Below are 27,465 nucleotides of genomic sequence, written 5' to 3'. Positions count from 1 at the left end.
ATTTAAATACCCCAAAAATACTGTTTCGCAGAAAATGTTTACTTTTTTCTCGTTTTTCCAACTCATAAAATTTTCATATGCTTTCATGTATATTTCTTTTGACTTCGCTGGAAGCAGGTTTTCCATTGCCAATTTGGCTTCTGATCTTAAATCTGGTGGAGTACAATCAATCTCCATTTCACTCTCTGAACTGTTGGAACTCATTATTAAATTTATATTTATTAAGTTGGTGTGTGAATAACAAATCAAGAAAAATTTTTAGCTTTGCCGCCAATTTTTTTTATCATCTGTGCCGACAGGCAAACGCAAAGAGATTGTATGCAAAGAATGGCAAAAGACATCCGATCAAAGAGTATTTAATAACCCAAGCACGCCGTTTCCTACAACATTGCAGGAGCGTTGTAATGTTCCAAATTAAAAAATCGCTTCTGCAATGGATTTGATTTTCTTTGTCCGAAAATTCAATACTCGCGTGTTCTTTTTTCGAAAATAATTATAATATTTCCATGCATGTTTGAGAAAAACCAGTTATCTTATTATTTATTATCTTATTTGTAAAAAACTGAAATAAGGCCTAAACTAAGATAATGCATTGAGGACAAACCTCTGTGGTTTTTACAATGTATTTTATTTGTTCACATTTTGTAAAATATGTATTTCGTTAAATAAAAAAATAAAAAATCTACTTCAAAATATGTTATGTATCAAAAGACATAAGAAGAAAACTTTTGAAATTGAGAAGTGTCATTTCCTTGATTTAGATGAATAAAGTGATTTTGATGTGATTTAATTAGTAAATTATTACACAATTAAAACTGAAAACAAAATTTTATGAACGATGCGGGACTCGAACTCACGACCTCTTGCGTTCCGTGCGAGCGCTCTTTCCAAATGAGTTGAAGTTCGAGTGACGTTATTCGTAATAAAATCTTGTATGCTTTGCTCAATTCTCAGGTTGTGGCTTCATCTACAGGATCTACTTTACAGTTGATAACCTGCTCAATCCCAATATTTGCATATTAGGAAATTGACTTGAGATGTCACTCTTGCAAATCTAAACAATTTGTTATGTTTTAAAGTGATAACCCTCACTTCTGGGATTAATTACACAAATAAAACTGAAAACAAAATTTTATGAACGATCCGTCACTCAAGCGATTGGCTCAGTTGGATAGAGCGCTCGCAGAGCGTGACAGGTCGCGGGTTCGAGTCCCGCATCGTTCATAAAATTTTGTTTTCAGTTTTATTTGTGTAATTAATCCCAGAAGTGAGGGTTGTCACTTTAAAACATAACAAATTGTTTAGTAAATTATTAGCAAATGACTCACCAATAGTGCTCTGTCCCACGTCGGTGATGGTGTACTCTGCTTGTAGCAGCCCTGACTTGGTTTGATAGCAGCGGACCGGCAGAGCACGCGAGCCCGGGCCGGAGACTACGACATCGAATTCGCGTGCCGCCCGACCGAGAGTGTCGATGCTGAACGATGACACGCGGCTTACTTGAGCTTGGTATAGACCAATTCCTGACGCTGACGCCTGGAACAACAACAGAAATATTAAAAATGTCAACGTCGAAGTAGAACTAAATATATACGTACACTGTACGTTTGGGGTAGTATTGGCAACTCTTTTGTACTTTAAAGAATAGGAGCCATTGAATTGTAAAATATCCTAGCCGGTGTCAGCAACATTATTATTTTGATTAGTTAGTTAATAATGATATTAATTGGTTGTTGATTAAGTGGTTGGTCAAATTAAAAGAGGAAAAACATTTTGGAGATATATTATTTATCTCCAACAAGACAAGGCTGAAAACTAGATGGCGCCACTTGTATGGAACGAGCATCCTACAAAACATCCTACTAATATTATAAATGTAAAAGTTTGTATGTCTGGATGTATGTTTGAACTTCTTTAACGCAAAATCTACTGAATTTACAATAATATAGCTTACACACCAGAATAACAAATAGGCTATAATTTATAAAACTATCGTGTGAATTATACAAAATATAAAAGAAGTGTGATTGTTACTAATGAATACAACTAGCGCCATCTCTTATCAACTAGCAAGCAAAACATCAATACAATTTATATGGCAAAACAACGTTTGCCGGGTCAGCTAGTAGATAATAGAGAAAAAAAATATTTACCACGATAACAAATAATATTAAGTAGTTATATAGTGTTGTTACCTCTTGTCCGTGGTGTGCTGGCAACACGTCAACTATCAGTGGTTCTCTGGACAGGGGTGTCCCGCTCCACAACAGTGTTATCCTGTGCGGGGCAGCCCTAGATGGATGCCACACGAGGTCCGTCCGGCCTCCGCCCCGCCGCCGGACCGAGTGCGGCACGGTGCGACCGCCCCCGCTCACGCGTGCGGACAGGCGCCCGCTACCCGCTCCGCTTGTGCTAACTGAAAGAGAGAAAGTTACACGTTAATATAATGACAGTTCTATGAGCTGTTGGTGACAAGATATGACGACTGTACATCCGAGTGGTTAGCGATCCTACCTACTAAGGTAGAGGTCCCGGGTTCGAATACCGGGACAAGTGGACAGACGGTGCAAGCCGAGTCATGGATGATTATATCTATTTATGTATGTTTATATGTATTTATCTATATTTAAGTAAGTATATTGTATTAAATATATCGTTGTCTTGCACCCCATAACACAGGCTATATATGCCTAATTTGGGGTAAGCTAATTAGTGTAAAAAGTGTGTCAATAATAATGACAGTAATATAAGAAAAAAAATACAGTATGAAAGAGATTACAATAAACATCATTTTGGTTTACTTGTATCATTAGTTTGTCTATTGGTAAAATTACGCCATTAGCTTAATTCATTTGTCCATTTCTACCAAAATTCATTTTAACTTGACGGAAGGAGAAAAATAGTTTCATAGCCAAAATACTACCTAGTACCTACAAAATGAACAGTGTTATATTAATCCTTTCTTACATCATTTATACGCCTTGATAGAGTTTAATAGCTGTAGAATAGTCGATAAAAGTTGACATACAAATCGCAAATGTAAGACGTAGCTTGTCACGCACACTAAAGTAATCAAGTTTTCATCGGTTGTCTAGTAACAAGAGGCTCTATATCAAATCAAATCAAAAAAATCAGTTTATTCACGTAGGTCACGGAAATGTCACTTATGAATGTCAAAAAAAATTCTTATTGAATCTACCGCTACTTCGTAAAGGGTTGAGCTAATGAGAAGAAGTACCAAGAAACTCATTGCCACTCTTTTATATCAAGATTTACATTTACATCGATTTATTAATCATTTCAATTACAATATAATGTAAAATGATGCAACAAACATACATATAGACATATAAATTATCAAAGAAGCCTTTTTTATTATTATCCTCCTAGCTGTAATAGATTATCATAAAAGACAAGTACCACAAAGAGATTATACTGCCACAACATAATTTGGTTTGATACATGTCATGGGTACCTTCAAAAAACCCGTACACTTTTTTACACGGCCGGCTACGCTCGTGTGATTCCTCTGATATTGCAGGAGACTGTGGGCGGCAGTGATCACTTAACAAGATGATACGTACGCTACTTTGTCCTGTCTTCCAAAAAAAATTCTGATTCGTTGCGCCGAATTAAATAGACCAGAGTCATTAAGAATAATATCATACCTGTTATAACAGCCGGTCTATGGGCCACAGCCTCTCCAATCGACAGCACTTTGACAGCCGACGGGTCCAGGGCTTCCACCTCAGCTACAGAGCTTCTGCCACTCCTCACGACGTACCTCCCGACTCGGGACACAGGGAAGGTTATCAATCCAGCATCTTCGAGGCTCGCTTCTGACAATTTTGTCCCAGTTGGGGACAGTACCTCCACGTCGGAGAGGTTTTCATCTATTTCTATTACAGCTGTGGTTCCTGATGGTAAGATAATTAAAAGGTGTTAGAAATAACGTCCTCAGTATCTTGTTAAATATAAACATAGCTTAGCAGATAATGCTGGTTGTTAATCGAAATTGATACAGAGAATTTTAAATAAAATCCAAACTTAAATTAGTTTGTTGTATTGAGTATTGGATTGCGAATCCATAAAACTCATAGACTTACCCCCTTATTCATAATAGTCTGCTAACTTAAAGCATTGCTAATTCTCACTCTGTCTTCTTCTATTGACCTAAAAGTCAGAATGGATAAAAACACTCCTAAGCGGCTGTTTAAAGTTAGCGGACCATTATGAATAAGGGGGTTATAATATACAAGGGTATAGACGACCGATAATGCGTGACCATTTTTGATTTGTCAATGTCTGCAAAATACTACACACTTCTCACAAACACATCTGTAAAACTAGCCCACATAAACATTTTAAATTTAGTTTGTCTATTGGTATACACCAAGTTTATGGTTTCCAGTAACATTTATAGATTCGCTTTCCTTATCTATCTTGCGTTAGAGATGTTCTTCTTTCTCGCACGATTTATTCGTCTATACGCTGGTATATTGTAACTCTATGATAAAACATATTTTCATTTCAAGACCAAATTAATTAAGCTATCGAAGTATCAATCATTACAATGTATACAGAATATTTATTTTTTATTTTTTTTACATGAGAGGTGGCAAACGGGCAAGAGGCTCACGGGATGGGAAGAGGTGAGGCAACCGCCCATGGACATCCGCAACAACAGGTGTGTCAAGAAATGCGTTGCCGGCCTTTATTTTTTGTTGTTGCAAAAATAGGGAAGGCCCAGGCCTATGGGTGTCGTAAGAGGCGACCAAGGGCATTTACCAGTGGGAGGCTCCTTTGCACAGGATGACGGCTAGATTATGAGTACCAAAACGGCGCCTTTTTCTGCCGTGAAGCAGTAATGTGGAAGCATTAATTTGTTTCGGTCTCAAAGTCGCCGTAGCTAGTGAAATTACTGGGCAAATGAGACTTAACATCTTATTTCTCAAGGTGACGAGCGCAATTGTAGTGGCGCTCAGAATTTTTGGGTTTTTGAAAAATCTTAAGTGGCACTGCATTGTATAATAGACGTGTCAATTACCATCAGCTGAACGTCCAACTCGTCCCGTCCCTACTATTCACAAACCTACTTTTTTTCAACTCATTCGCATCAGCTAGAGTCCTGAACTGAGTAACAACACATCTCTCGCCTATTTGCATTGCTGGTTGATAAGAAAGGGCCGCCCTGTAAGTAGATCGTGAAAAGCTCCCCATAGCTGCAAAGGAGAGATCATGGACTCACCGACGATTGAGGTAGGTAGTAGGTTTATTGCTTCAAGGTCAAATGTGTCGGTTCTGAGACCGGTAACTAATTCCACAATGTCTCTTCTGAATTTCCTGGTTGTGGAGTATTGAATTTCTAATAGAAACTTACCAATCTGCACATAGGTATGAGGCTCGTTGACTCTGCACACAAACGGGCTGCCGGGCACGGCTTGTTCGTTGAACGTGACTGACACGCGGTGCGGTTCGCGTGACACGGGCACAAACGTCACGTCGTACAGACCGCGTGCGACTGCTACTACCTGCATTATATTTTTTATTTATTTATTTATTTATTTCAGGAAACAAAGGATAATACAATACAATAGCACCCATTAACCAATTGGGTTTGTGTGGAGTGCCGCACGTTCTACATTGCAACATTACAATAGACAAAACAATAGAAAAAAACAAAATATACTAAATAACATAATGTAATTAACAGAACAAAAATCACGAACCAAGATTAAAATACTTTTCTTGTTTGCAAACGAACACACTAATCCGCCGAGCAAACAATGGAACCGGTCCAGTGTTCAACTTTACAAGCCATCTACAGGTGTTGTTTAAAAAATATATTTTTAATTTGTGTTTCAAATTTGCCTCTGTAATGCTATCAATAAAAGAGGTATTTAGTTTATTTATATATATATATTTAATATATCAATTAAATTGTATTAATTTGTGAACTATATATATATTTATCCTTTTCTGACGTATCAAACTTAAATCTTTTCTACTTGCAAAATAAAAGTGTTCAGACGGATAAAGAAATAAATAAAATGAACTTAAAAAAATCCTTTACAACCCTCAATAAAATTTTGTTTTCTTTTCTAATATTTTTCATACAGTCACTTTCAAGACCTATAAGAAAACGAACCGTCTTGTCCAAGGTACCCACTCAAAACCAGTGTTGAATTGGGGTATGTCTATCTCAATTCCAAATATGCTGAGTAGGTGTACTCTTCGTGACATCATATTTTATTTAGTGTGCGTGGCAAGCTACGTCTTACACTCGCGATTTGTATGACACTTAGTGTTAGTGTGCGTGGATTGCTCAAAATAGAGGTTAGTTCTAAACTTAAATTGTTTTCGACGTATAAATAATCTGAGTTAGTAATAATAATAATAATAATAGTGACACACTTACTTTTACACAAATTATCTTGCCCCAAATTAAGCAAATATAGCCTGTGTTATGGGTTACAAGACAACGATATATATATTTAATACAATATACTTACTGAAACATACATAAACTCATATAAACATACATAAATACATTTAAACATCCATGACTCGGAAACAAACATCCATAATCATCATATAAATGCTTGCACCTACCGGGATTCGAACCCGGGACTAGCTTAGTAGGTAGGATCGCTAACCAATCGGCTATACAGGTCGTCAGTAATATAAAGTTGGCTACCAGTGTAATAACAGGAACATAAGTTCTCGAGTCTCAGTTCATGTTAGTAATTAGACTCACACAATATTTGCAGTGCCGCCGCTTAACATGATGTGAGCAATACTGCTCGTATTGTCCCTTATTCCAAACAAATACCTCAGCCTTGACAGTGGTGGAGGGCGTGGACACGACCAGCTCCAGGGTTCCCTCGCCCGCTCCCGCCGCGTCCACGCTGAACGTGACCGGCTTGCCAACCTCCACCCCTCGCTCCTCATCACCTTCCTCCAAGTTCAGTCCATCTAGCGTTCCCTCCAACTCTGCACGAAAATTTATTAATTTATAGATAATTTGTTATGTTTTTAATGTGACAACCTTCACTTCTAGGATTAATACATAAATAAAATTTTGAAAATTTTATTGATATAGATTTGCAAGAGGGACATCGCAAGTCGATTTCCTGATATGCAAATATTGGGGTTGAGCAGGTTATCAACTGTAAGGTAGATCCTGTAGATGAAGCCCCAACCTAAGAGTTGAACAGGGCATACAAGATTTTATAACGATAACTCACTCGAACGGTTAGATCAGTTGGAAGAGCACTATTTCAGAGATGCCTTGATCTAGATTGGAATTTGGAAATTGTCACTTACCGAAGTCTGCGAGATCGTGGGTTCGAGTCCCGCATCGTTCATAAAATTTTGTTTTCAAATTCTATTTGTGTCATTTATAGATATGCAAATACTCGTTTCATCAGGGACACGCCCCAGCGCTCTTACCAACAAAGCCAACCGTCCTAATACCGCATTATCAGTAAATCTTGGTTTATTCAACTCTCGTGATTGTTATCTAAAAATTTTGGTACAAATTAAATTCGTATATTAATTATTGAGGGCAATCATCTAAAAATATCAAATTGTAAGGAGAGGAAAATATTCTGTTAACGAGAAACCTAACTAGCCTTCCGAAATCAGCAAGTGCTCCAGGGCATTAGATTTTTCAGATACACGAAAATTTAAAGTGCCGTTCGGCACTCTATTACCTTACCAAGTTCGGACCCTTACTTTGTTTATAAAATGGTTTATTTTGCATGGTCTTGTAGCTTGTTTCGGATACATTCACTCAAATCATTCTTATTATAATCAATCTATTAATACACATAAAATAATACGCATTGACAGAAACCTACGCGCGCGCCAAAATCACGCCGATATGAGGCTTTGGACAAACTAAGTTAAGCCTTACGATTTCAGGTTTGTACAGTAACATAGTATTTACATATACCTAATATTAGATGGGGCAAATGGGCTCAACTGATTAAGCGTGAAAACCACTTCCAATGTCCATCGCAAAGCTAACGTGAGAATATGATCTCAACTCAAAGGTAGATAAGTCGTATCGGTTAAGGGAATACTCTAGCCGGCAGAAGAGTCCACAAAGTAATTAAAACTAGAGCCTGGTGTAGTAAAAAATAATGTTTGGAATCATGTTAACATTATTGTGGTCTTAATACATATAACCTCAGACGTCATAAACTTAATAATTACCTCCGGGTCCCAGTCCTGTAACGCGAACCCGCTTTACATCATATACGTTACAGACGAACGGTGAGCCAGGCACGTGCCTGCCCGCACATTGAACGTGCACGCTGTGTCTGCCAACCGCGTCGGGCGTGTAAGTGCACGTGTACCAACCATCGCCTAGCGGATTTAATTTGGAGCGTATGTTAGAACCGCCCGGTCCCGTTACAGACACTGTCGGCTCACAAGCTGTAATAAAGATATTTCTTACAGATTTGGTGAAAGATCTACATACAAGTTAAAAAATACTTGGAGATAAAAAAAAACAGATAAAGCGCGAGTCGATATTGCACATAAAGGGCTTCGTACCCTCATTTGTGTGGTCCTTATTATCTTAATATGATATAAAAAAAATAAGAATGGCGGCCATTTTGAAATTCACCATTTTAGTTTAAACTGATTATTGTTATTGAGACAAAAGCTATACTCACTCTGTCAAAAATATATCACGATATAAGCTTTCTTAAGTATAAAAGTAAAAAATACGTTTAAAAAAACCGACTTCAAAAACTCAAAAGTATAAAATAACTTAATAGAGATTTAATATCATGCACCTTTCATGGAAACTTTATTTATACCTTTAATATTAATAAAATACTATTATTTATGTGCTACCTATCGAATTGAGAACCTCTTCCTTTTCGAAGTCGGTTAAAAATTGAGTTTGAGTAGACCAATCATGAGTAGAATACTAGAACACTTCCAATGAGACCGATGAAAACTGAATTTAATATACAGGCTGTCCCACAAGGAATGGACAAACGGAATCGTAATTATGGTCATTACCTACAAGGGATACCAAATTTTACTGTCCTTTTTGAAGTCAGTCATTTTTAGAATTTTGCTTAAAATGTCATATTGATCACATAAAAAATTAAATTTCAAATTGTACGACAATCGTAGTCTGAACATTGAACGAAACTATTGAAAAAATATATCTACCGCGGCGTAACTATCTTTTAACTAAATTTAGTATAGTTTCTTATATTGAGAGCCTACTGACAGTGCATTTTAAATTATTATCTTATTAAATTCTTATCACTTGCCTTTGCTTTTCATCGGCGATTAATGCATCCTCACCACTAAAATCCTAATAATAAAGTGGAGATGGTATTTACAAGCAAACCTGTTGAGCGTCAATCAGTGTTTGTAAACAATGCATTGACAATGTTTAACGAATTATGTCATACTGGCATAATATGTTGCTGTAGGCCAGATTGCTACAAAAACAAACGAAATTATATTATTATGTTTTCTTCTCTGCCATGATTTATCTCACCCCCTTGAAATGGTCACTTTTATTTTTACATTCGTGTTATGTTAGTCCATGTACAAATACTGCAATAGCTAAGTATCTGCCTTTATATAGTAGTATTCGTTTCTATACACATTATAAAATCTTTAGCCAGTTGTCGGTAGGTATATTAAATAAAAATAATAAAAACAATGAAATAAATACATTGTAGCCTTCTTATGTGACGCTGGCTAAAAATATAGCCTATATACATTTTATTTTTGTTTAACTGTGCGTATTTGCAACATAATTACCGAATCGGATAAACCGAATTGATTTTGAGATTTATTGTGATATTACAATTGAATCGCTCTTGGATTGCAAACCTCGAATGGCTTACTTACAATGAAAGCCGGTCAGTTGTATCTCGGCAGCTTCGCCCCTGGGGGCCGATGATAATCCGGGGCCTGTTGCTCTTGCGTCAGGAGCAGCAGCCGGTGCTGACACCATGCAGGTGAACGGAGACCCTGGTACCGCGTGTCCGTTGAATCTTACGGACAGCGTGTGAGGCGCTGCTTCCGTTGGTTTGAAGTTCACCTGGACAGACAGTTTGAGGTTCACTGTTCAAAGAAGTCACTTGGGAACCCGTAATAAATTTTGACTCACTAAACTATACAACCAAGTATTTACTCATAATTAGTTTTGGGACTTCAATCCGGACATAGTCCACTAAAAAACTGTGTATCTTATGGGTAAAGTTCACCCTTACGTCAAGAATGCGGTAGACTTGAGGTGGCATACCATATAATGGTGGAATGTGTTCGATCAGGCTGATATAATTTTCTCTGAAATTCCAAATGAACTTATATGAAATAGGAGCATGTAATCTTATATTGGCTTCTTTTCCAAAGACGCTAAAATAATATAAGTTGGTTAAGTTAGGTTTAGATAGGCGATAATAAAACAAGTGTTTTTTTTGTTAAGTGTGCCATTATGAGGGTGGCATGTTCACTGTGGTTTGCCTCTATAAATAAATTAAGATTTAAAAAAAAAATGTTATAATGGAGCAACGGCTTGCGGGCGTGTTCCTACAGGAAATGTTGTATATTATGTTCCAAGATTATGAATTGATTCAAGGTTTGGAATCGGACATTACTATCACCGCTACCATTTTTATTTTCTCCTGGTGTAATATATTTAGTTATACTCGCGTCATTCATAAGGCCATCTCTTCTTCAGCCATGATCTCTCTCTTTCTGTTTGTGTCTCTATCGTCTCGCTTTTTCGTTTCATCGAGTTTCGAATCACAACGATTCTTAAGAAGTTTCACTTCAATAAAAAAACAATCTCACGTGAGGGAGTGGGGTTTGGGCAAATAAGACGGCTGCGGTTGCCCCGACGGTTGAACCGATACAAATTTGGGACATTCAAGATGAGAGCATACTCCCAAGTCCCAATTTAAAGGCCGGCAACGCATCTCTTGACCTCTGGTTGTGCGGATGTCTATGGGCAGTTGCCCTTCCAACGTTAGAAACTTGTCCGTTTGCCTCTTCTTATATATAGTATCATGTTAAATTATATTGAATGCATTGTGAATGCTCATTTTTAGCAAGATTTTAGCGCTTAAAACATTGTAATTAAGACCACAACCTTAATGCTGCTGTTGAGGTTATAAGTAAACAAACCTTAAATCTCGCGTTGCCCTCACTTTGCACGTAGTTTGGTACATTCCTGCCATTAACCGCAACGATGATTTCTAAGTTTCCAGCACCTATGGCATAACAATTTATATATATATTTCACAATGTAGATGTGTACCACATCGGCAATTTTTTTTAGCCATGAAGCAGTAATTTGCAATGTTGTGTTTCGGTTTAAAGGGCGGGGAAGCTAGTGAAAATATTGGGCTAATAAGACTTATCGTTATATATACCCAACTTTGGATTCAATCAAAAATTCTAAGGGGTACTGCATTGTAATGGGCAGGGCATTTATCAAGGTGAATTAGATACTCAATGGCGGATCTCTTTAGTCTAGCGGGCTAGGCGTGCCAATGTAAAAAAATGTAACTAGAAGTAAAAATTATGCTGTGACTATAAAGGATAAAAGTCAAGTGCGTAGTTCCGTTTTATTTTAAGTGAACTTTTCAGATTAGAATAAAAATATTGATTCATTACCAGCATGAGAAGCATTGATAGTGAACGCGACGGGTCTCCCGACAAGACCGGGTGAGATATCCGTGACAGACACCCTGGCAGCGCTGTATGCCTTCACGAGGAATGGACTGCCTTCCACATGGCCGCCCATAGCACCGCCACGAACCTACAATAAAAAATAATAATAATCATCATCATTTCAGCACGTTACGTTGCACTCATCCAACCTATTCCATCCATCTTGCGACCTACCAACACTACGTCTTCCGGTACGTGGTCGCCATTCGAGGACTTTACTGCCCCAACGGCCATGTGTCTGTCGAGCTACGTGCCCTGCCCACTGCCACTTTAAATTCGCAACCACCTGGGCTATGTAGGTGGTTATTGTTCTTCTATAGATCTCCTTATTTCTCTGTTCTGAGCGACCAATGAGCTTCCTCATAAGGTCCATAATTAGTTAGCTTAGTTAGTTAGTTCCACGTCTGCGTTCCAAATAAAAAATAATAAAGTTATCCAATATATTACAATTTATTCAGTCAAATGCCCGCAATTAGCCAAAGTAGTTCTATTAAAAAAAACTAAAAAACAAAATTGAGAGGCAGACTGACTGAAGAACAGTGAAGTGTTCTATAAGGTTTTTTTTTTAATTTATTTACCTAGTGACTAAGAAAACTTGAAATTACTAAATAGCAATAAACAGCACAAGGGCAAACATACAAATAGTACTTTTTTGAAAAGTAGCTTTTTATTTTATTTATTTATTTACATATAAACTTAACATAATTTACAATTCTAATATGCACACCTATAAAAGAAATGCACAGCATTGACGAATAATAATTTAAAGTAGGTGTTTTAAAATTAATTACATGTAAAAGTTAATGTGAAAATTAAATTTAAATTACTAGGTTAGTTAATAGAATGACTTTTTATAATGACAATAGCTTATTAAAGTGCTCACAATTTTTCTTATAGAAGAACGTACATAGGATACAAAATGGGGTATTATAGTGCGGTGCGATTAATCACCTCCATTACTGAAGTTTTAAAAGACAGGAACTAAGAAGAAACATTTAGTTTTATTGTGAAAGGTGACGTCGCTTGAGTCGACCAATAGCGATGCATGTCGCAGTCTAATAAGTATAAACCTTCGGTTATATTGCACATTTTAAAATATATTTACCATGAAAGAACAATTATATAGGAAAGTTATTATTAAGATAATATCTGAATAATAAAGAGCCAAGGGGCACGTCCTACATATCATACAGGGATCAGGTGTTATAATACAAAATTTGATAAAAAATATTGTTAATAAGAATTAACTTACCTCTATGCTATGATCACCAACATCTACCGGAATGAACGACACAGAATATCGTTTGCTAGCCTCAGTTTCTCCCACTGTCTCGTCAGAAACCTGATTTGAATACAAACAAAATAACTTTTAATAGATGTGTTTTTTTTTATATTTATTACACGTGGCTGGCTTCATTCTCTTTCCTTCTTTAGCATGCTTCGCGTTTGTTATATGTGGAAACGGTCTTAAATAATGGAGCAGAATGAGTGGAAGCCGGGGAAGAATGTCAGGTTGGTGGTTTTTTTTTTATGACAATAAGGGACGAGACGAACAGGACGTTCAGTTGATAGTGATTGATACGGTTGGCCCATTACAATGCAGTGCCGCTCAGGATTCTTAAAAAAACAAAAAAAAAATTGAGCGGCACAATTGCTCTCGTCACCTTGAGACATAAGATGTTAAGCCTCATTTGCCCAGTAATTTCACTAGCTACGGCGCCCTTCAGACCGAAACACAATAATGCTTACAGATTACTGCTTCACGGCAGAAATAGGCGATTTAGTATTTTCTTTATAAATTGAGCAAGCGGAAAGTATAAATCAATGTCCTGAGATTTGTCCAGTGACTTATATGACCTACAGAGCTAGAAATAGCTGCGTTCTGACCCAGATTACTCCAAGATAGTGGTACTTCAAACAAACATTATTTTGCATAATGAGCAACCAACTTTTAATAGTTTACTTAAGATTAGAGTTACCTGTGCTGGTACAGGCCTCCTCGCCGGTCCCAACACTTCAACATGGGGTGGTGTGGGTGAATCAACACTGAACGTATACGGATCACCCACTGACACCTTATCAGGGGATTCCCCCGATCCTGCACCAATCACTCGAGCCGGCGCTGACACGTGGCAGACGAATGGACTACCTGTGAGTAAATCAAATCAAATCAAATAAAAAAAATTCAAATCAAAATCACTTTATTCATGTAGGTCACGGAAATGACACTCATGAATGTCAACAAATAACTTTTCTTTATAAATTTACCGCCACTTTGTGAAGGGTTGAGCTAATGAGAAGAAGTAGCAAGAAACTCATTGCCAACATTTACAGCTTCATCGTTTTACAAATCATTTCAACTACAAAATATATAAAGTAAGTAAGTATCATTAAACTTCATTAAAAATACTCAAAAAAATCACTGACATGCCCTGTATACTGAAAATAAAAATCAGTAAATACCGAGGAGAATAAGATTACGAATAAACTGAAAAAAAAAATGGATCCCTTGTATTTAATTTGTCTCACCTACATGCATGACAAACACATACAAAAACATTCTTGGTTCGATCGTTTCTTACACATGTTTTTAATTAAGTATTAATAAATTTGTAATTTGCCATAGATATGCCAAATGATGACTGCTAAGTTAAATGATTTATAGTTACTCATAACTTTTCTTGATCCCACGATACAGTCTCCGACTAGTGTGACGATTTATTGGCAATCACAATCTAGTCATACATAATAATGTAAGCTTGTAGAATATTGAACCTTATTACAAAAACCCGTAAGGTTTAAGATGAATGAATGATGTGTTCTCCTATAATTGGTAGTACATATAAATATTTAGTTATAAGGCATGTGTTAGATGTAAGTTAATATGTACAACTGTTGGAGATCCATACAAATAAATAAATTAATTAATTTAAAGTGTTCTGTTAAAAAACCCGGCTTAAGTCTGGGGACCGAACCAATGGCCTTGAGGAATTCAGCGGAGTTATATTTCCTCTCTCGCACAAGATTGCCATAGTTTTAATTCAGACTTAGAAGCATTTTTAATTTATTACAAACATAATACAATTTTCTTTACAAAACTAACAAAACTATGTCATGTTAAATACTATTGGTGTACAATTAATAAATTTTCGTACAATTTTTATCTAGATTGAATGATTAGCATCGCTCCAACTGAAAAAGTTAGGGGTATTTTGGTGATTTTTTTACACTGTCTATAAAAAATAGAAATCTAAAGAAAAAATTAGTTTTGTTCTCTTATTCTGTAGATATATAATTATTTTTTGTAAAAATATAACCTTTATGTAAACCGTCAAGAAATGGTTTCAGCTATTTTGGCGATTTAATGGGATATCGCCGATGTTCTTATTTTAGGAAATGAATAAGGATTTCGTACAAGAAATTTACATCTAATTACATAATTATGAACAAAATGCGTTTCATAAGGCAAATTGTCAGTTAGTCTTCTACGAAGATAGAGTTGCTTTTAATATTTTTACGATTCTTTAAAACTTTTTCGGGGCCTTCACCGTACGAAATAGCCTCAAACTTTCATTTATTTAAAAATTCACAACAATGTATAAATATCGCGCGAGTTGAATGCAGTCGGGGCCTGAGGTAAAGAGCGGGAGATACCCCCCACTGTCCGCACACCTCGCCTCGTGCGTCTGCTGTGTAGTGCTGTGGCGTCCTTGTCAGTTATCGTACGTTTACCGTGTTACCGAGTTAATACTGAAGTTGTGATCCCGTATTTTTGAAGTGAAAACTTCTTTTGAGGCGTTGAGAGCTTTTCTTTCGGATGGGTATAAGATGTTAAACTCGCGTCAGGACACGTGACATGATTGAAAATTCGTAAGACAGTCGATGAAATTATCGATGAAAGTTGATTTTTCTAAGAGATAAACTTTCTAATGTAAAATAATTGTAATAGGTTGTCCTGAAGTGTTAAATTTTATATGTAATATAAATTGTCATTTATGTGTACGATAACGCAATAAATTAATATTGTATTTAACCACATAAATGCCGATTTTAATGATGAATGTCCTATTCCATTCCAAAAGAAACGAGTTATTTACCATCGCCAAGCATGAGAAATGGCGAAATAAGTTTTAGACATGTGTGTTGAAGAAGGGCAGAACAGAAATTTGAGATTTAATTATTAGGTTAAAATTGTAACTTGAAGCATTGATTAAATTTATCGACACACTCATGATTATGGTGATCGATATAATTAGGTCACAGCACTATCGAATTTCTGAACTCTGCATTCAACTCGCGAGTTATCTCTAAGTCAAGTACCGGGTACATGGTCTCCATTGAATCTCAGCTCCACCGTGTGGGGTCTGGGGTCTCGCGGCGTAAAGCTGATTGCGTATGTGTGTGCGCCCTGTGCCGCTGCCGCTGTCGGGACTCTACCACCGTTCACTGTCACCTCCAGGTTACCGGGACCGGCTGCCATTGTTTCCACTATACACACAAATATCCAAAATTATTGAACTGAAACTTCTTTATCAACGTACGATAGAAATTATACAGCAATGTAGTCACGACTTTCGGTTACGCGCCATGTTTTTTTTTACCAATGTTCAGTATAATGACGTAAAGAATAATAGCGATACAAATATAGGCGGGATTAACACTCAAGAAAACTTACAACGTGTAGATGGTTATAGTTTTCCGCAGAAATTTAATAGTGATAAAATAAAAGGACTTATTTATATGCATGTCTATAATAAATTTTAAAACGGATTTTTTTTTCATAAGTCAACTAATTTCAAGTAAAAATATGATATGTCATAAAGAATAGTCACTTCTTACCTGTGTGCTTTAGTACACACACATTTTTTTTAAATACACTGGGGAAATATAACATTAAATACTATGTTGAATATTCAACCACCATACTTATTTCATTACATTATTATGAATTTAAAAAATAATTCAAAGAATGCCGTGGTAAAAGCGCAGCAGTGGCCTGTCTGTTCGTCTTTCTTATGCCCGGTCCATATAAAGCAAACGACCGCAAAAGAAAGATAACAAACGAAACAAAAAGAGAAGCTAGGTAGATTATAATATTTACCAGTTTCCGTTACTGTTAGTTTAAAGGTATATTTAGATTTAAAAATAATATCAAGTATAAATTTAAATTCTTTTAGTTTACATGTTCTACTACTAATGTTTATATAAAATATTAGTAACATATGTTAACTCACCCAAAAAAGTAACAGGTTTTCCAACCGTACCGTGTGCAACGTCCTTAACTCTTATGGCGGTTACATCGTAGACCTGTCATTGTAAATAAAACAGTAGGTAATATTAAATATATTCGAATATACAAAATATTTTACGACTTAGGTAAAGGAAATCTCAGATAGTTGTGACTGATATTATGAGAGTTCATGATAAAAGGTCTCGTCCACATAAAGCGAACATAAAAAGTTAAAAAACGAAATAGAAAGAGAGTACACACTCTCCGTACAATAGACTTACAATATACTAACATCCTAAAAGTGTTGACTCCTCTGATCTACGCCTAGAACCACAATTTCGTCCGCAATCATTCGTTATCTTAACTATCGAGATTGCCGAAATGCTGAGAATAGAAGTTCACATCACTTACATTATACAGGATGTAGTAAACCCGAGGTGTGACTACGAGGAAAAAAAATACTCGTAGTTACACTGGTGTTATAAACTGGTGTGACCACGAGTCGGGTATGGCAAATATCTGCTTCACTGCAGAAAATATCTAAGCAGATCTACTAGGTACTAATTGAAATTGTAAAAACAGGTTCTTACCTTCAAATGGAATGGACTGGCTGGTATCGGTTGTGAGTCAACCAGCACATTAAGGCGGTGTTCCCCGACGGCTCTCGGTACGAACTCCGCCCGGAACAGCCCTGGTCCGGCAGCAGACACGGCAGCCGGTACCGACGCCCCGTTTGGACCTATATACCCCATTATCGCTCAGCTGACCGCTACGCCCTAACTTACCCCTACCAGGGATGGTACCCTACCCCCCAATATCCAACCTCTTTGTATAAATCATTTTTGTTTTTTATTAATTTTACTCTTAATAATCTATGGTATAAAGAGTTTCAATTATGATTACTGTTCCAATTATAATGGTAGAAATACTTGTCTCTCAATGGTTGTTAGAAGTTAGGGCGAAGCGAATGGAGCTGTTTTCATGAAATAAATAATACATGCTACAATAAATCTTATCGACAAAATTAATTTTATAATTAGCCTTAACTAGTTATAATTATAATATATATTTAATAGTTTCAAGCTTAGCCTAAGTTAGTAGAGATAATATTTAAATTCTTACTCGGTAATATTATTTGATCCGTTGTCACCCAGATAATTATTAAATTGTAAATGAATATAGTATTATATAGCTCCTATAGTAAAATTACAACAAAATTATGTCAATTGTGAAATGTGTTAGTATTGCAAAGCCGCATGCTTAAACTTTGATAATCGTATCTTTAGCAACTCCTTTATCTAATCTTTCGTTCTTTCAAATTGACATTTTTGATATAACCCCAAAAATCTCATTATTTCCACCCTGCAAGTAAATAATATTAATTTCAACACAAGTATGTTACCTTTATTTTTAATTTGAGACACAATAAAATATCAAATAGAAAGCCTTAATTTATTTCTTTCAGTTAAATGGAAAGAGAAGCCTTTTTGTAGGAATGCAAGGCCTAAAATTATATAGGTTCAAATCCCAGTAATTATAAGCTGCCATTCATATGTTAAATATGGATGTATATATTTACATATGTAAATTGTATTAAATATTTAATTGTCTTGCCTTGTACTATGTCTAGTTTGGGTCAAGATAATTTAGTTTTAATAATGCCCTACACATATTTCTATTTAATACTTCATTAACATGACAATACTATTATGTTCAATATTGTATTTATGTTCAACTCTTAGATAATTAATACATATAGATAGAGGCGATAGAGCAAGGGGCTCCATCTAGAAGTAGCATGTACACAAACTGTTAAACATCCAATCAATTTCCGTTGGAATGCTATAGGATAAAAACTTTTATATGTCTAGAGGAGCCTATTGTTGTTAGGAAACACATGACAACAGGCGCGGTTTAGTACCTACTTTAGTGTACATGACAAGCTACGTCTTACAATCGCGATATGTGTTTTAGTGTGCGTGCGTTGCTGAAAATAGAGGTTAACTATTCGCCGCTATTTTTTAGACGTATTCACAGATTTCACAAGCTATCTAGACATATAAATAATCTAAGGTTCAAGTACACAAAGAACTAACCTTCAACATTAACCTCGATTTGATCAAGTGTAGCAGTGGAATGATGTAAGGTTAAGAAAGTTGGCTGATGAAGAGGTACAGGTCCTGGCAAAGTAACGCGGGCGCCGCTTACTCCACCCTCGGAGACATCTATGATGAGTGGACAGCCGGGAACTCTCATCTACAGAATTGTTATATTCAAATTTGATTATGTTGTAATTAGAAATGTCACCCCACTATGGTTACATCCGAACTCTATATTCTAGACTGCAATCTTACTGTCAAGGTGTCTGAGAACAGTTGCTAATTATAGTGAACTAGCTGACCCGACAGACATTGTTCTGTATAAAATAAATAAAATACTGTGTTTTATGAATTTGTTATTACCAATTCATAACATCAAGAATTATTTTGTAAAATATGCTCCCTGTTGTTATAATAAAATTGTTTCACACAAGAACAATGATCAATAAATTCTCTCATAGGAAATATGTCAATATAAATATTGGAAATAAAAATAATTATAGATCCAAATCGAAATAAAAGGTATCCTATCTCTCAAGTTGGACTAAGCTGCACTCCATGTTGTTCACTGGGAACAAACATCAGGACACTGGATTTATATATAATACGAGCTGACCCGACAGACATTGTTCTGTATATAATAAATAAAATAATGTTTTTATTTGAATTTGTCAATAATATATCATAACATCAAAAGTTACTTCGTAAAATCTGGACCCTGCTGTCGTAATGAAATTGTTTCACAGCAGAACTGTCAAACCATGCGTCAATAAATTCTCTCATAGAAATTATGTATCACATCACATCAAAGGAAAAACAAAATTTTTGTTATTTAATTCCGAGCATTTTCATATTTATTAACCTTTTAAACCTTCTCTGGACTTCCATGAATAATTCAAGACCAAAATTAGCCAAATCGGTCCGGCCGTTCTCGAGTTTTAGCAAGACTAACGAACAGCAATTCATTTTTATATATATAGATTAAAATAACGATGTATCTGGCTCTAGCCTGGTATGTTTAATATGCTTAGAAGTAATCTTCTAGAAAGTAATTCTAAAGCTTCAATGTAAAACCATAGTAAAAACAAAAACAAACCATAATTGAGTAGGTTCTCTACATTAACCCTCCATAAAATAAAATATATCTATCACATAACTTTATCATCATCATCATCAGCAGGAGGACAACCACTTCTGGACAAAGGCCCAGAGATCTCTTTGATAATAATTGGTCCTGTGCTGCCCTTATCCGTAAGTATAATATAACTAACTAACATAATTTTAAACAGATTAGGAATTTTCTAATTCAGTATCCATACTCACTTTATTAAAAGAAACATTGACAACATGTTCACAAGCTTCGGTTGGTGTGAAGGACACAGTGAATCTTGCATTTCCCTGAAAAAATATTTTCAATTAGTGACAATAATTAACATGTATTTCCAGAGAGAATGATTGATTAGCTCTTGAAAGTTTTTTACTAGCATTCTTGATTTGAATTATAGAAGTGCAGATGGAATTCCAAACATAAAATTGAATAAGGGCTTGTTATTTTTTTATAAATAGGGTTAAATGAGTAGGTCACATAAATAATCATTGCCAACCACACTCTCTGCAGTAACAAGAGAAATATAGAAGTATTGCCAGCCCTTATAGAGGGAGAAAGGCAATTTAATTAATTCTTTTATTAATTTATATTCAATATTAATTATTTAGTTAACATTCATCCTTCATGAAATGTTTGAGGGTTAGGTACTTAGTTATGTGTTGGAATACACAATTTAGGTTAATTATATCTATAATGGGTACCGAAACTTATAACAATATATTGGTAATTTTATAAAGCTTACCTGTGGATGGACTTGAGTAGGAATATTAAGTCCTCGAGCCGCTACCGTTATCTCAAGGTTTCCTTCTCCGGCCTGAGCTGCATCTACTGCTAACTGTACAGGCACTCCCACTCTAGCCAATGTTCCTCCAGATACACTGACCAATTTACTGTCGTAAGCTTTACATATAAATGGAGTACCCTAAAAAGTTATTAAATGCAATCATTATTAAGTCAAAACACTCAAACAGAATGCATTAATCACTGTTTATTGTGAATTCTTACCGGCACAGGTTGATTGTTATAATGTGCAGTAAGTGTGTGTGGTCCTACATTTTTAGCAGTAAAGCTAGCCACCAGTCCAGACACAACATCCCCAGTCAAACGTACTGGTATTTCTTCTCTGGGACCTCGTACTGTCACATTTAGTTCTCCACCACCAGATCCCTCCACTCGTACGGAGCATGATACCAATTCGCCAACAGGAATCAGTTCTGTAATAATATTTTTATTCTTATTGTTTACATTTGGTAAAATATTGAAGTACCAAAGTAAAAAAGCCCTAAACAACAATTATCATTCTAAATTCTTACAGTTTATGTTCTAATAAAAATAATGTATTTACTGACCTACTGCATAGTATTAACAATACATAATTTTATATTGTTATTATTGGTTTGGATATATTTGGTATAATTTTAAATTTCAATCATATTTTATTCCGTTTAAGGCACTTGGTACCGCTGAATTGAAATTGTGCAAGTGAAACGCCAGCCGGCTACACGGCTAGCACCCGCCATCTACTTTCTAGTTTCTAGAGTCTAGATTTGTATGCGACTTGACACAAGCAGCATAAGAATGTAAACTATAAGAGGTACACCATGTCAAAGGTAGATGGCACTAATTCCTTACGATATATTATTTCTAGTCCAGTTCAATCTTCAAAACGAACCTGTTTTTTAACCGACTTCATTATAATAATTATTATTACCTATACTACAAGAATTATAATAAGTGGTAAGCGTATAGCAAAATAATAATAGACTAATGATTATTGATTATAAATGGTATCAATTTTTAACTGATTGAAGCAATAAATTCCAGCACATTTTTAAAGATATATTTTAATTTTGTTTTATTCGAGAAAAATATTTATACTTAAACTTTACTGTAATTTAACAACTAAAGTAGTAGTTGCTAAGTAATCAATTTAATTTACCTATTTGTGAAGTATCAATGGTGACTCTCTGGGCTGGTGCAACATGAAAGATGAAAGGGGATGATGGCACCGGCTCCCCATTAAACTTGATGTCAACTCTATGCGGAGTCGGTGTTTCTGGTCTCCAAAATACAAGGCATCTACCACCGCCGACTACCTAATAATAATATAATTTAATACATGAAAAAACAGAAGACGAATAGGTACCTTAGTATGTTTTTTTTTCAATTTAAATACTTAGATCATCATACGTCTAGATATACTGCGACAGCTGTGAAAACGTCGAAAAAAACTGAGGTTGGCAGTTAAACTCTATTTTGAGCTGTGCACGCACACAAAGACGTAGCTTGTCACGCACACTAAAGTAATAAACCTGGCCTGTTTTCATCGGTTGTCTAGCAGAAAGATCTATCTAGACGTCGTCGTCGATCTAAGGATTTTACTAACTCCAATATTTGAAATAAAGAAACGACTAGAATAAAAAGCTTAGATAAATTAAACGTCTAGATAGAGCCTCTTGCTGCTAGACAACCGATGAAAACAGGCCAGTTTTATCACTTTCGTGTACATGACAAGCTACGTCGTTGTGTGCGTGCATTGCTCAACATAGAGGTTAGCAGTGAACCTAATTTTTTTCGTCGATTTCACAACTGCCACAGTCTATATGGACGTATAAAATATGATCTAAGCTAAAAACAAATAACACGGGTTTCCTTAGTATGTACTATGTACTTAATTTTACTTTTATAAAAAAAATTAGAGGAAATCTTTAAACATAGTATGAATTTCATCAATAGAATCGGATCAGTGCTATTTTCGTGAATTTAGTAATACCTTCTTAAGTAGTTGCTGTACCTATTACTAATGTAATAGGTACAGCAACTATTTAGGATGGTATAATTACCATCCTTTGTGTTACATTCCATTCAATGTGTTACGTGATCGACAATAATAAATATTGTCTTACGGGCGTTCCCAATATACTATATACAGTTAGAGATAAATTACTACCTTCTAATGTCAGTAATTAGCTGTAAATAATCTGAAGCTGTCCCAATATACCCGATAAGTCAGTCTTATCGCCTTATATTGGGACGCGTGAATTGCAATAATTTCGATACAAACTTCTATCGCTGGTAAGCTATACATCCACCCATTAACAGACAGCGTGTACTGATAAGGTAAGTTACCATCGATAAGTTTATTGGGACAAAAAAGTCAACGATAGTTACGATTTTTATCTCAAGTAGGCCACGACCGGATATAGACTGAATATTGGGAACGGCCGTAATGCACTAGAGTCAAATCTGGACAACTGAAGATGTAGTTACGTATTTTAACTCACAAAATATATTTGTTTAAATAATTTTAATCTATCAATAGTTTACTACCATTAAACTCCGATGAATATAGTGCTTACTCTGGTGGTAGGTTACTTAGACGAGTCATAAAAAAAGACAATAGGGGACGAGACGAGCAGGACGTTCAGCTGATGGTAATTGATACGCCCTGTGCATTATAATGAAGTTGTACCGGGGCGTAGCTACCGCCGTATCAAATTCACGAGGCCCCCGACGTGCGTAAGCAAAAAGAAATAAAACACTTCCCAAATTCTGTTTACAGAAATAACAAAAGTTAAAACAAGCTAAAAAAGTAAAAGTCATCATCAGCTATAAATGATTTAATAAATCAGTTTACCGAACAAAAGGCAAGGAGAGTGTATATTTAAGTTAAATAATATAGCTCCGACGCACGACTGGAGTTTACTCCTCAAGAACGATTGTCTTTGAACACCTACTAAACAAAATCAAATCCAATGGAGTCGGTTACAAACAGACATACAGCAGAAGCTAATAAAAGCGTATTGATTAAAAAAGATCGACATCAATGTGAGGGTAAATAAACGCATTAATGAAAATTCTTAAGTAGTAAGCGTATAATGAAAATTCTAAAAGAATATATATTTTTTTATTTTATTTACATATTTTACGACTATTCTATTCTATTTTGAAATTTGGCCGAACAAAACTAAGCTATGACGCAGTATACTGTGTATGCTGGCTACACACACACACACACAATTGAAAAGTGAAAGGTGCGCATCATTTCTCGCGCACCAAAAACGTTACTATGCCATTTGATGAGTAGGTTTTACTCTCCATATTAATCTCATACCGGGCGCCTTATATGAAAATCGATTCTTAAGGAGTAAACTCCAATTATTATGATGAATAAATATTTCTTTTAATTTTATCTTAACATTTTTTTTTCGAGAAATCTGTTCCCTTCATAAGGGCCAAACAAATTTTTATATGGGCGCCCTGCCAAGTACTGTATTGTAAATAGAAACCCTTGCATAGCTTACCTGTACGTGGTTTGGGACTTCTCCTTCATTGATCGAGATCTCTAGTTGACCTTCACCGGCTGCACTTGCATCCACTGTAAATTAATTAGTAGATATTAAATTAGTATATACCATTATAGTTGGTAATATTTAAAAAAAATTGTTTGTTTTGTGTGGCAATGGCAAGTTTAAATCAATTTTAATTGTTTTTATTTGTTGTTAGTTTTAATTTTAGATCCGAGTTTCAATTTTTTTTGTGCTTTGTGCTCATAGAGAATTAATAGTTTGTACACCTTCGTGTGACAGGACTGTGCGTTAGTAGCGCTCTCTGGGTTTCCACAGAAGACCAGCGTTGTGGCTCATCAAACTTAGCCCCCCCAAAAAAATTTTTTTTCTATTTTTGAATTTTCAATATCGCATATCGTTAGTTCGTAGTTTGTTCTTAATTGTTCGCTATAAATAATTGTTTGTTCTTTTGTTGTTTATTTAAAAACAATTATTTAAAAATGAGGGGAAACGCCTACTATTTGGTTCTGGCACTCGCCGGCCGCTGCCGCGGCACGCTACGCTCGGCTCGTGCGTTGTTTTAACTGTTCTAACATAACCTAACCTAACCAAATTTAAATGAATTGCAAATTAAAAAAAAAATCGAGAACAAACAAATGTTTATAGAGAACAATCAAGAACAAATGGCGAACTAACGATGTAATAAAAAATAAATAAAAAAAAACATATCTGGGGGGCTAAATTTCTTGAGCTCAGCGTTGTGAATTCTTTCGAAACCACAACTATGCTGAGTTCGGGGCCCATTGGCGTCATTAGATCATAATTAGATTAGTATAACTTTAAGAAATATTATCAGAATGTATAATGACGTCAATAATCATTTTTTCTTTCTTTCTTCTTTCTTTCTAAAGCAAGTGAAAACTAACTAAAACTTCTATCTAGATAAGGTATTTCTACAGTGTCGGAATTAGAAAGCGTTGGGCCCGTAGCAAATTATGTTGAGGTCTTGGCCCTTGGTCTGCTAAGAGATTAAAGTGTTAAAAACATACTTAATGCTTTCTGTACTTGCCTTTCTTACTTTGATTTTTATTTAATTCACTATGTATGTACAAGTATAGATCAATATTTTAATAAGCAAGTAAATTAGTAAAAGCCTTGTTAAAAATTATACATTTCATCGAACTTAAAAAGTCACATAATACCTATGTTGCTTTTTTGAAAACTAAAAATAGTAAAATATAAATAATATAATAAAAAATTGTGAAAGTTGCTAGGTCATTCACCAATATCATTGGAATATCATTTAGTTTTTAACTTGCTTAATTGCATTTTGAAGCAAGACGACTTTTGGTCGAGTGGGCTTGCTTGAACATCAACATTCGGCTAAAATACGATATGGTAGAATTAAGACATACCTTGTTGTCTATTGTAGCGATAAGTGACCGGATACATGCCTATCATTATGTATAGATATATATACATGTCAGAGAATTAGAATATAAAAGTAATACGGCCAGCATGATTATATTCTACTCTGTGTCAAGGCTGAACTGATGGCGAACGTCATATTTCAAAGTGTGTTTGAAGTTGTCACTGTCGGTGACGTGATTGAAGTTAGTTATTATTGTCCATCAGTAGAGCGCTCATTGAGAAGTCGCATTCGTCTTCAAGCTAGCGCCCGCGCCGGTTGTGCGCACTTAGCGCACTGAACAACATGGAGGATACCAACACCGTGACGCCCGATTTTAAATCTAAATAAATCTCCGAGAGCAGCGGTGGGATCGCCTTCGCTTACATCCTACTTGTTTTCTGGGACATCTGTTACCCGATACCAGGGATATTTCAGGACCGGGATCGCATTTACAACCATGCTGCATGATTTTGAAGGTCAGTTTGATTAATATCATTTTTGAGGATATCGTGTTTTGTAGTATTCGTTCTATGTATAAATCATCCTCATTATGAAAGCTACAATCGTAATATTTTTGATTTACGTTATTGTGTTGAATATCACATAGTCTTACCGAGTTTAAAGTTCTAGTGAAATTATATCGTTTATAAGAGAGGTGTGTATCCAGTATTAGAGTTTGAGGAATTTCGTTTTGATATTTTAAAAGCGAGTTAACTATTTTCCTTCATCCTCATTACCTACGAGTTAGTTTGTGTATTCGTTTGCGCTTTGAATTTAAATGACATTCACTTTTGTGAAAATAATTTTAAGCTACCGTCAATATTTAAAAGAATAAGGTTTTATAAATTAAATCAAAAGATAATGAGTCCGTACCGTTTTCTTTGATACGTTATGGTAAGTGTTAAAAACTTTTCTGTAGCAACACTTATGAGGGTTAAATTGCGTAATGAGTTGCTGTTTCGTAATTATAACGAAATCCTATTACTACGAATTAAGATCTTAAGAGAGATATAAAATTTCCATAGTTTAATTTATTGAACTAGGTTCAATAGAATTAGGGAGATCCAATAAGATATTACTACATGCTTATTGTTACGTAATAACTTGTGAGTTTTCGGAAGTGGTGAGTAATAAGTGTCATTATTTGTGATATAATTGAGCAGACGGGAAGGTTTTCACGTGAGGCCTTGAGCAGTATTCTCATGACACAGCGATGCTTATGTCGTGGTGGACTGCTCATGTGCAGTGGGAACGTGTGTTACAGACGTAGTTTGTATTTTTTTATGTTAACATATTGAAAATTTTATTCAAATTTGAAAACGGGACAGGGATGAGACATTGGGTGGTCATTATCCAGTGTGGTTCCTTATTTCGCTCTGTGAGTATTGAGCGATTAGTTTGCGTCTGTTGATTATAGACCCATAAAATTTGTTAAAAGAAAATGAATGGAATAAACATGACGTCAGTATTTTTTTTAAATTACCTATGTGGAACTGAGTGGCGTTTGGGATGTCATTGCATTTTTTGAAATGAATTTAATGATCTTTCCGTTATTTTCATGTGTAATGGATCCTGGATAACTGTGTGTCACTGGCTGGTGGTGCCAC

At 35.5% G+C, this 27,465-nt stretch overlaps 2 protein-coding genes across 2 annotated transcripts in view; both read right to left on the bottom strand.

Annotated features, from left to right (window-relative positions):
- LOC126971196 (filamin-A-like) overlaps positions 1-17,875 on the bottom strand; it is a 41,532-nt gene extending 23,657 nt beyond the window's left edge. The window contains exons 1-14 of the mRNA XM_050817360.1: positions 17,542-17,875; positions 16,956-17,028; positions 16,042-16,209; positions 13,701-13,870; positions 12,974-13,063; positions 11,665-11,809; positions 11,173-11,258; positions 9,892-10,084; positions 8,221-8,442; positions 6,833-6,993; positions 5,381-5,531; positions 3,669-3,917; positions 2,196-2,416; positions 1,329-1,536 (exon numbers count right to left, since the gene is read on the bottom strand). Of these exons, the coding sequence (XP_050673317.1) occupies positions 1,329-1,536; positions 2,196-2,416; positions 3,669-3,917; positions 5,381-5,531; positions 6,833-6,993; positions 8,221-8,442; positions 9,892-10,084; positions 11,173-11,258; positions 11,665-11,809; positions 12,974-13,063; positions 13,701-13,870; positions 16,042-16,209; positions 16,956-17,028; positions 17,542-17,703 (2,299 nt within the window). The 5' untranslated portion in view covers positions 17,704-17,875. The remainder of the gene's footprint in view (positions 1-1,328; positions 1,537-2,195; positions 2,417-3,668; positions 3,918-5,380; positions 5,532-6,832; positions 6,994-8,220; positions 8,443-9,891; positions 10,085-11,172; positions 11,259-11,664; positions 11,810-12,973; positions 13,064-13,700; positions 13,871-16,041; positions 16,210-16,955; positions 17,029-17,541) is intronic.
- Positions 17,876-18,148: 273 nt separating this feature from the next.
- The window catches only part of LOC126971192 (filamin-C), a 162,298-nt gene continuing 152,981 nt past the window's right edge, over positions 18,149-27,465 (bottom strand). The window contains exons 24-30 of the mRNA XM_050817355.1: positions 24,463-24,536; positions 22,098-22,254; positions 21,164-21,372; positions 20,901-21,080; positions 20,374-20,448; positions 19,048-19,207; positions 18,149-18,313 (exon numbers count right to left, since the gene is read on the bottom strand). Coding sequence (XP_050673312.1) covers positions 18,303-18,313; positions 19,048-19,207; positions 20,374-20,448; positions 20,901-21,080; positions 21,164-21,372; positions 22,098-22,254; positions 24,463-24,536 — 866 coding nt within the window. The 3' untranslated portion in view covers positions 18,149-18,302. The remainder of the gene's footprint in view (positions 18,314-19,047; positions 19,208-20,373; positions 20,449-20,900; positions 21,081-21,163; positions 21,373-22,097; positions 22,255-24,462; positions 24,537-27,465) is intronic.

Source organism: Leptidea sinapis, chromosome 23, assembly GCF_905404315.1.
Source record: "Leptidea sinapis chromosome 23, ilLepSina1.1, whole genome shotgun sequence".
In the NCBI taxonomy this organism is placed as follows: Eukaryota; Metazoa; Arthropoda; class Insecta; order Lepidoptera; family Pieridae; genus Leptidea; species Leptidea sinapis.
Note: the sequence above shows the minus strand (reverse complement) of the source record. Positions and strands in the feature narration are given on the sequence as shown.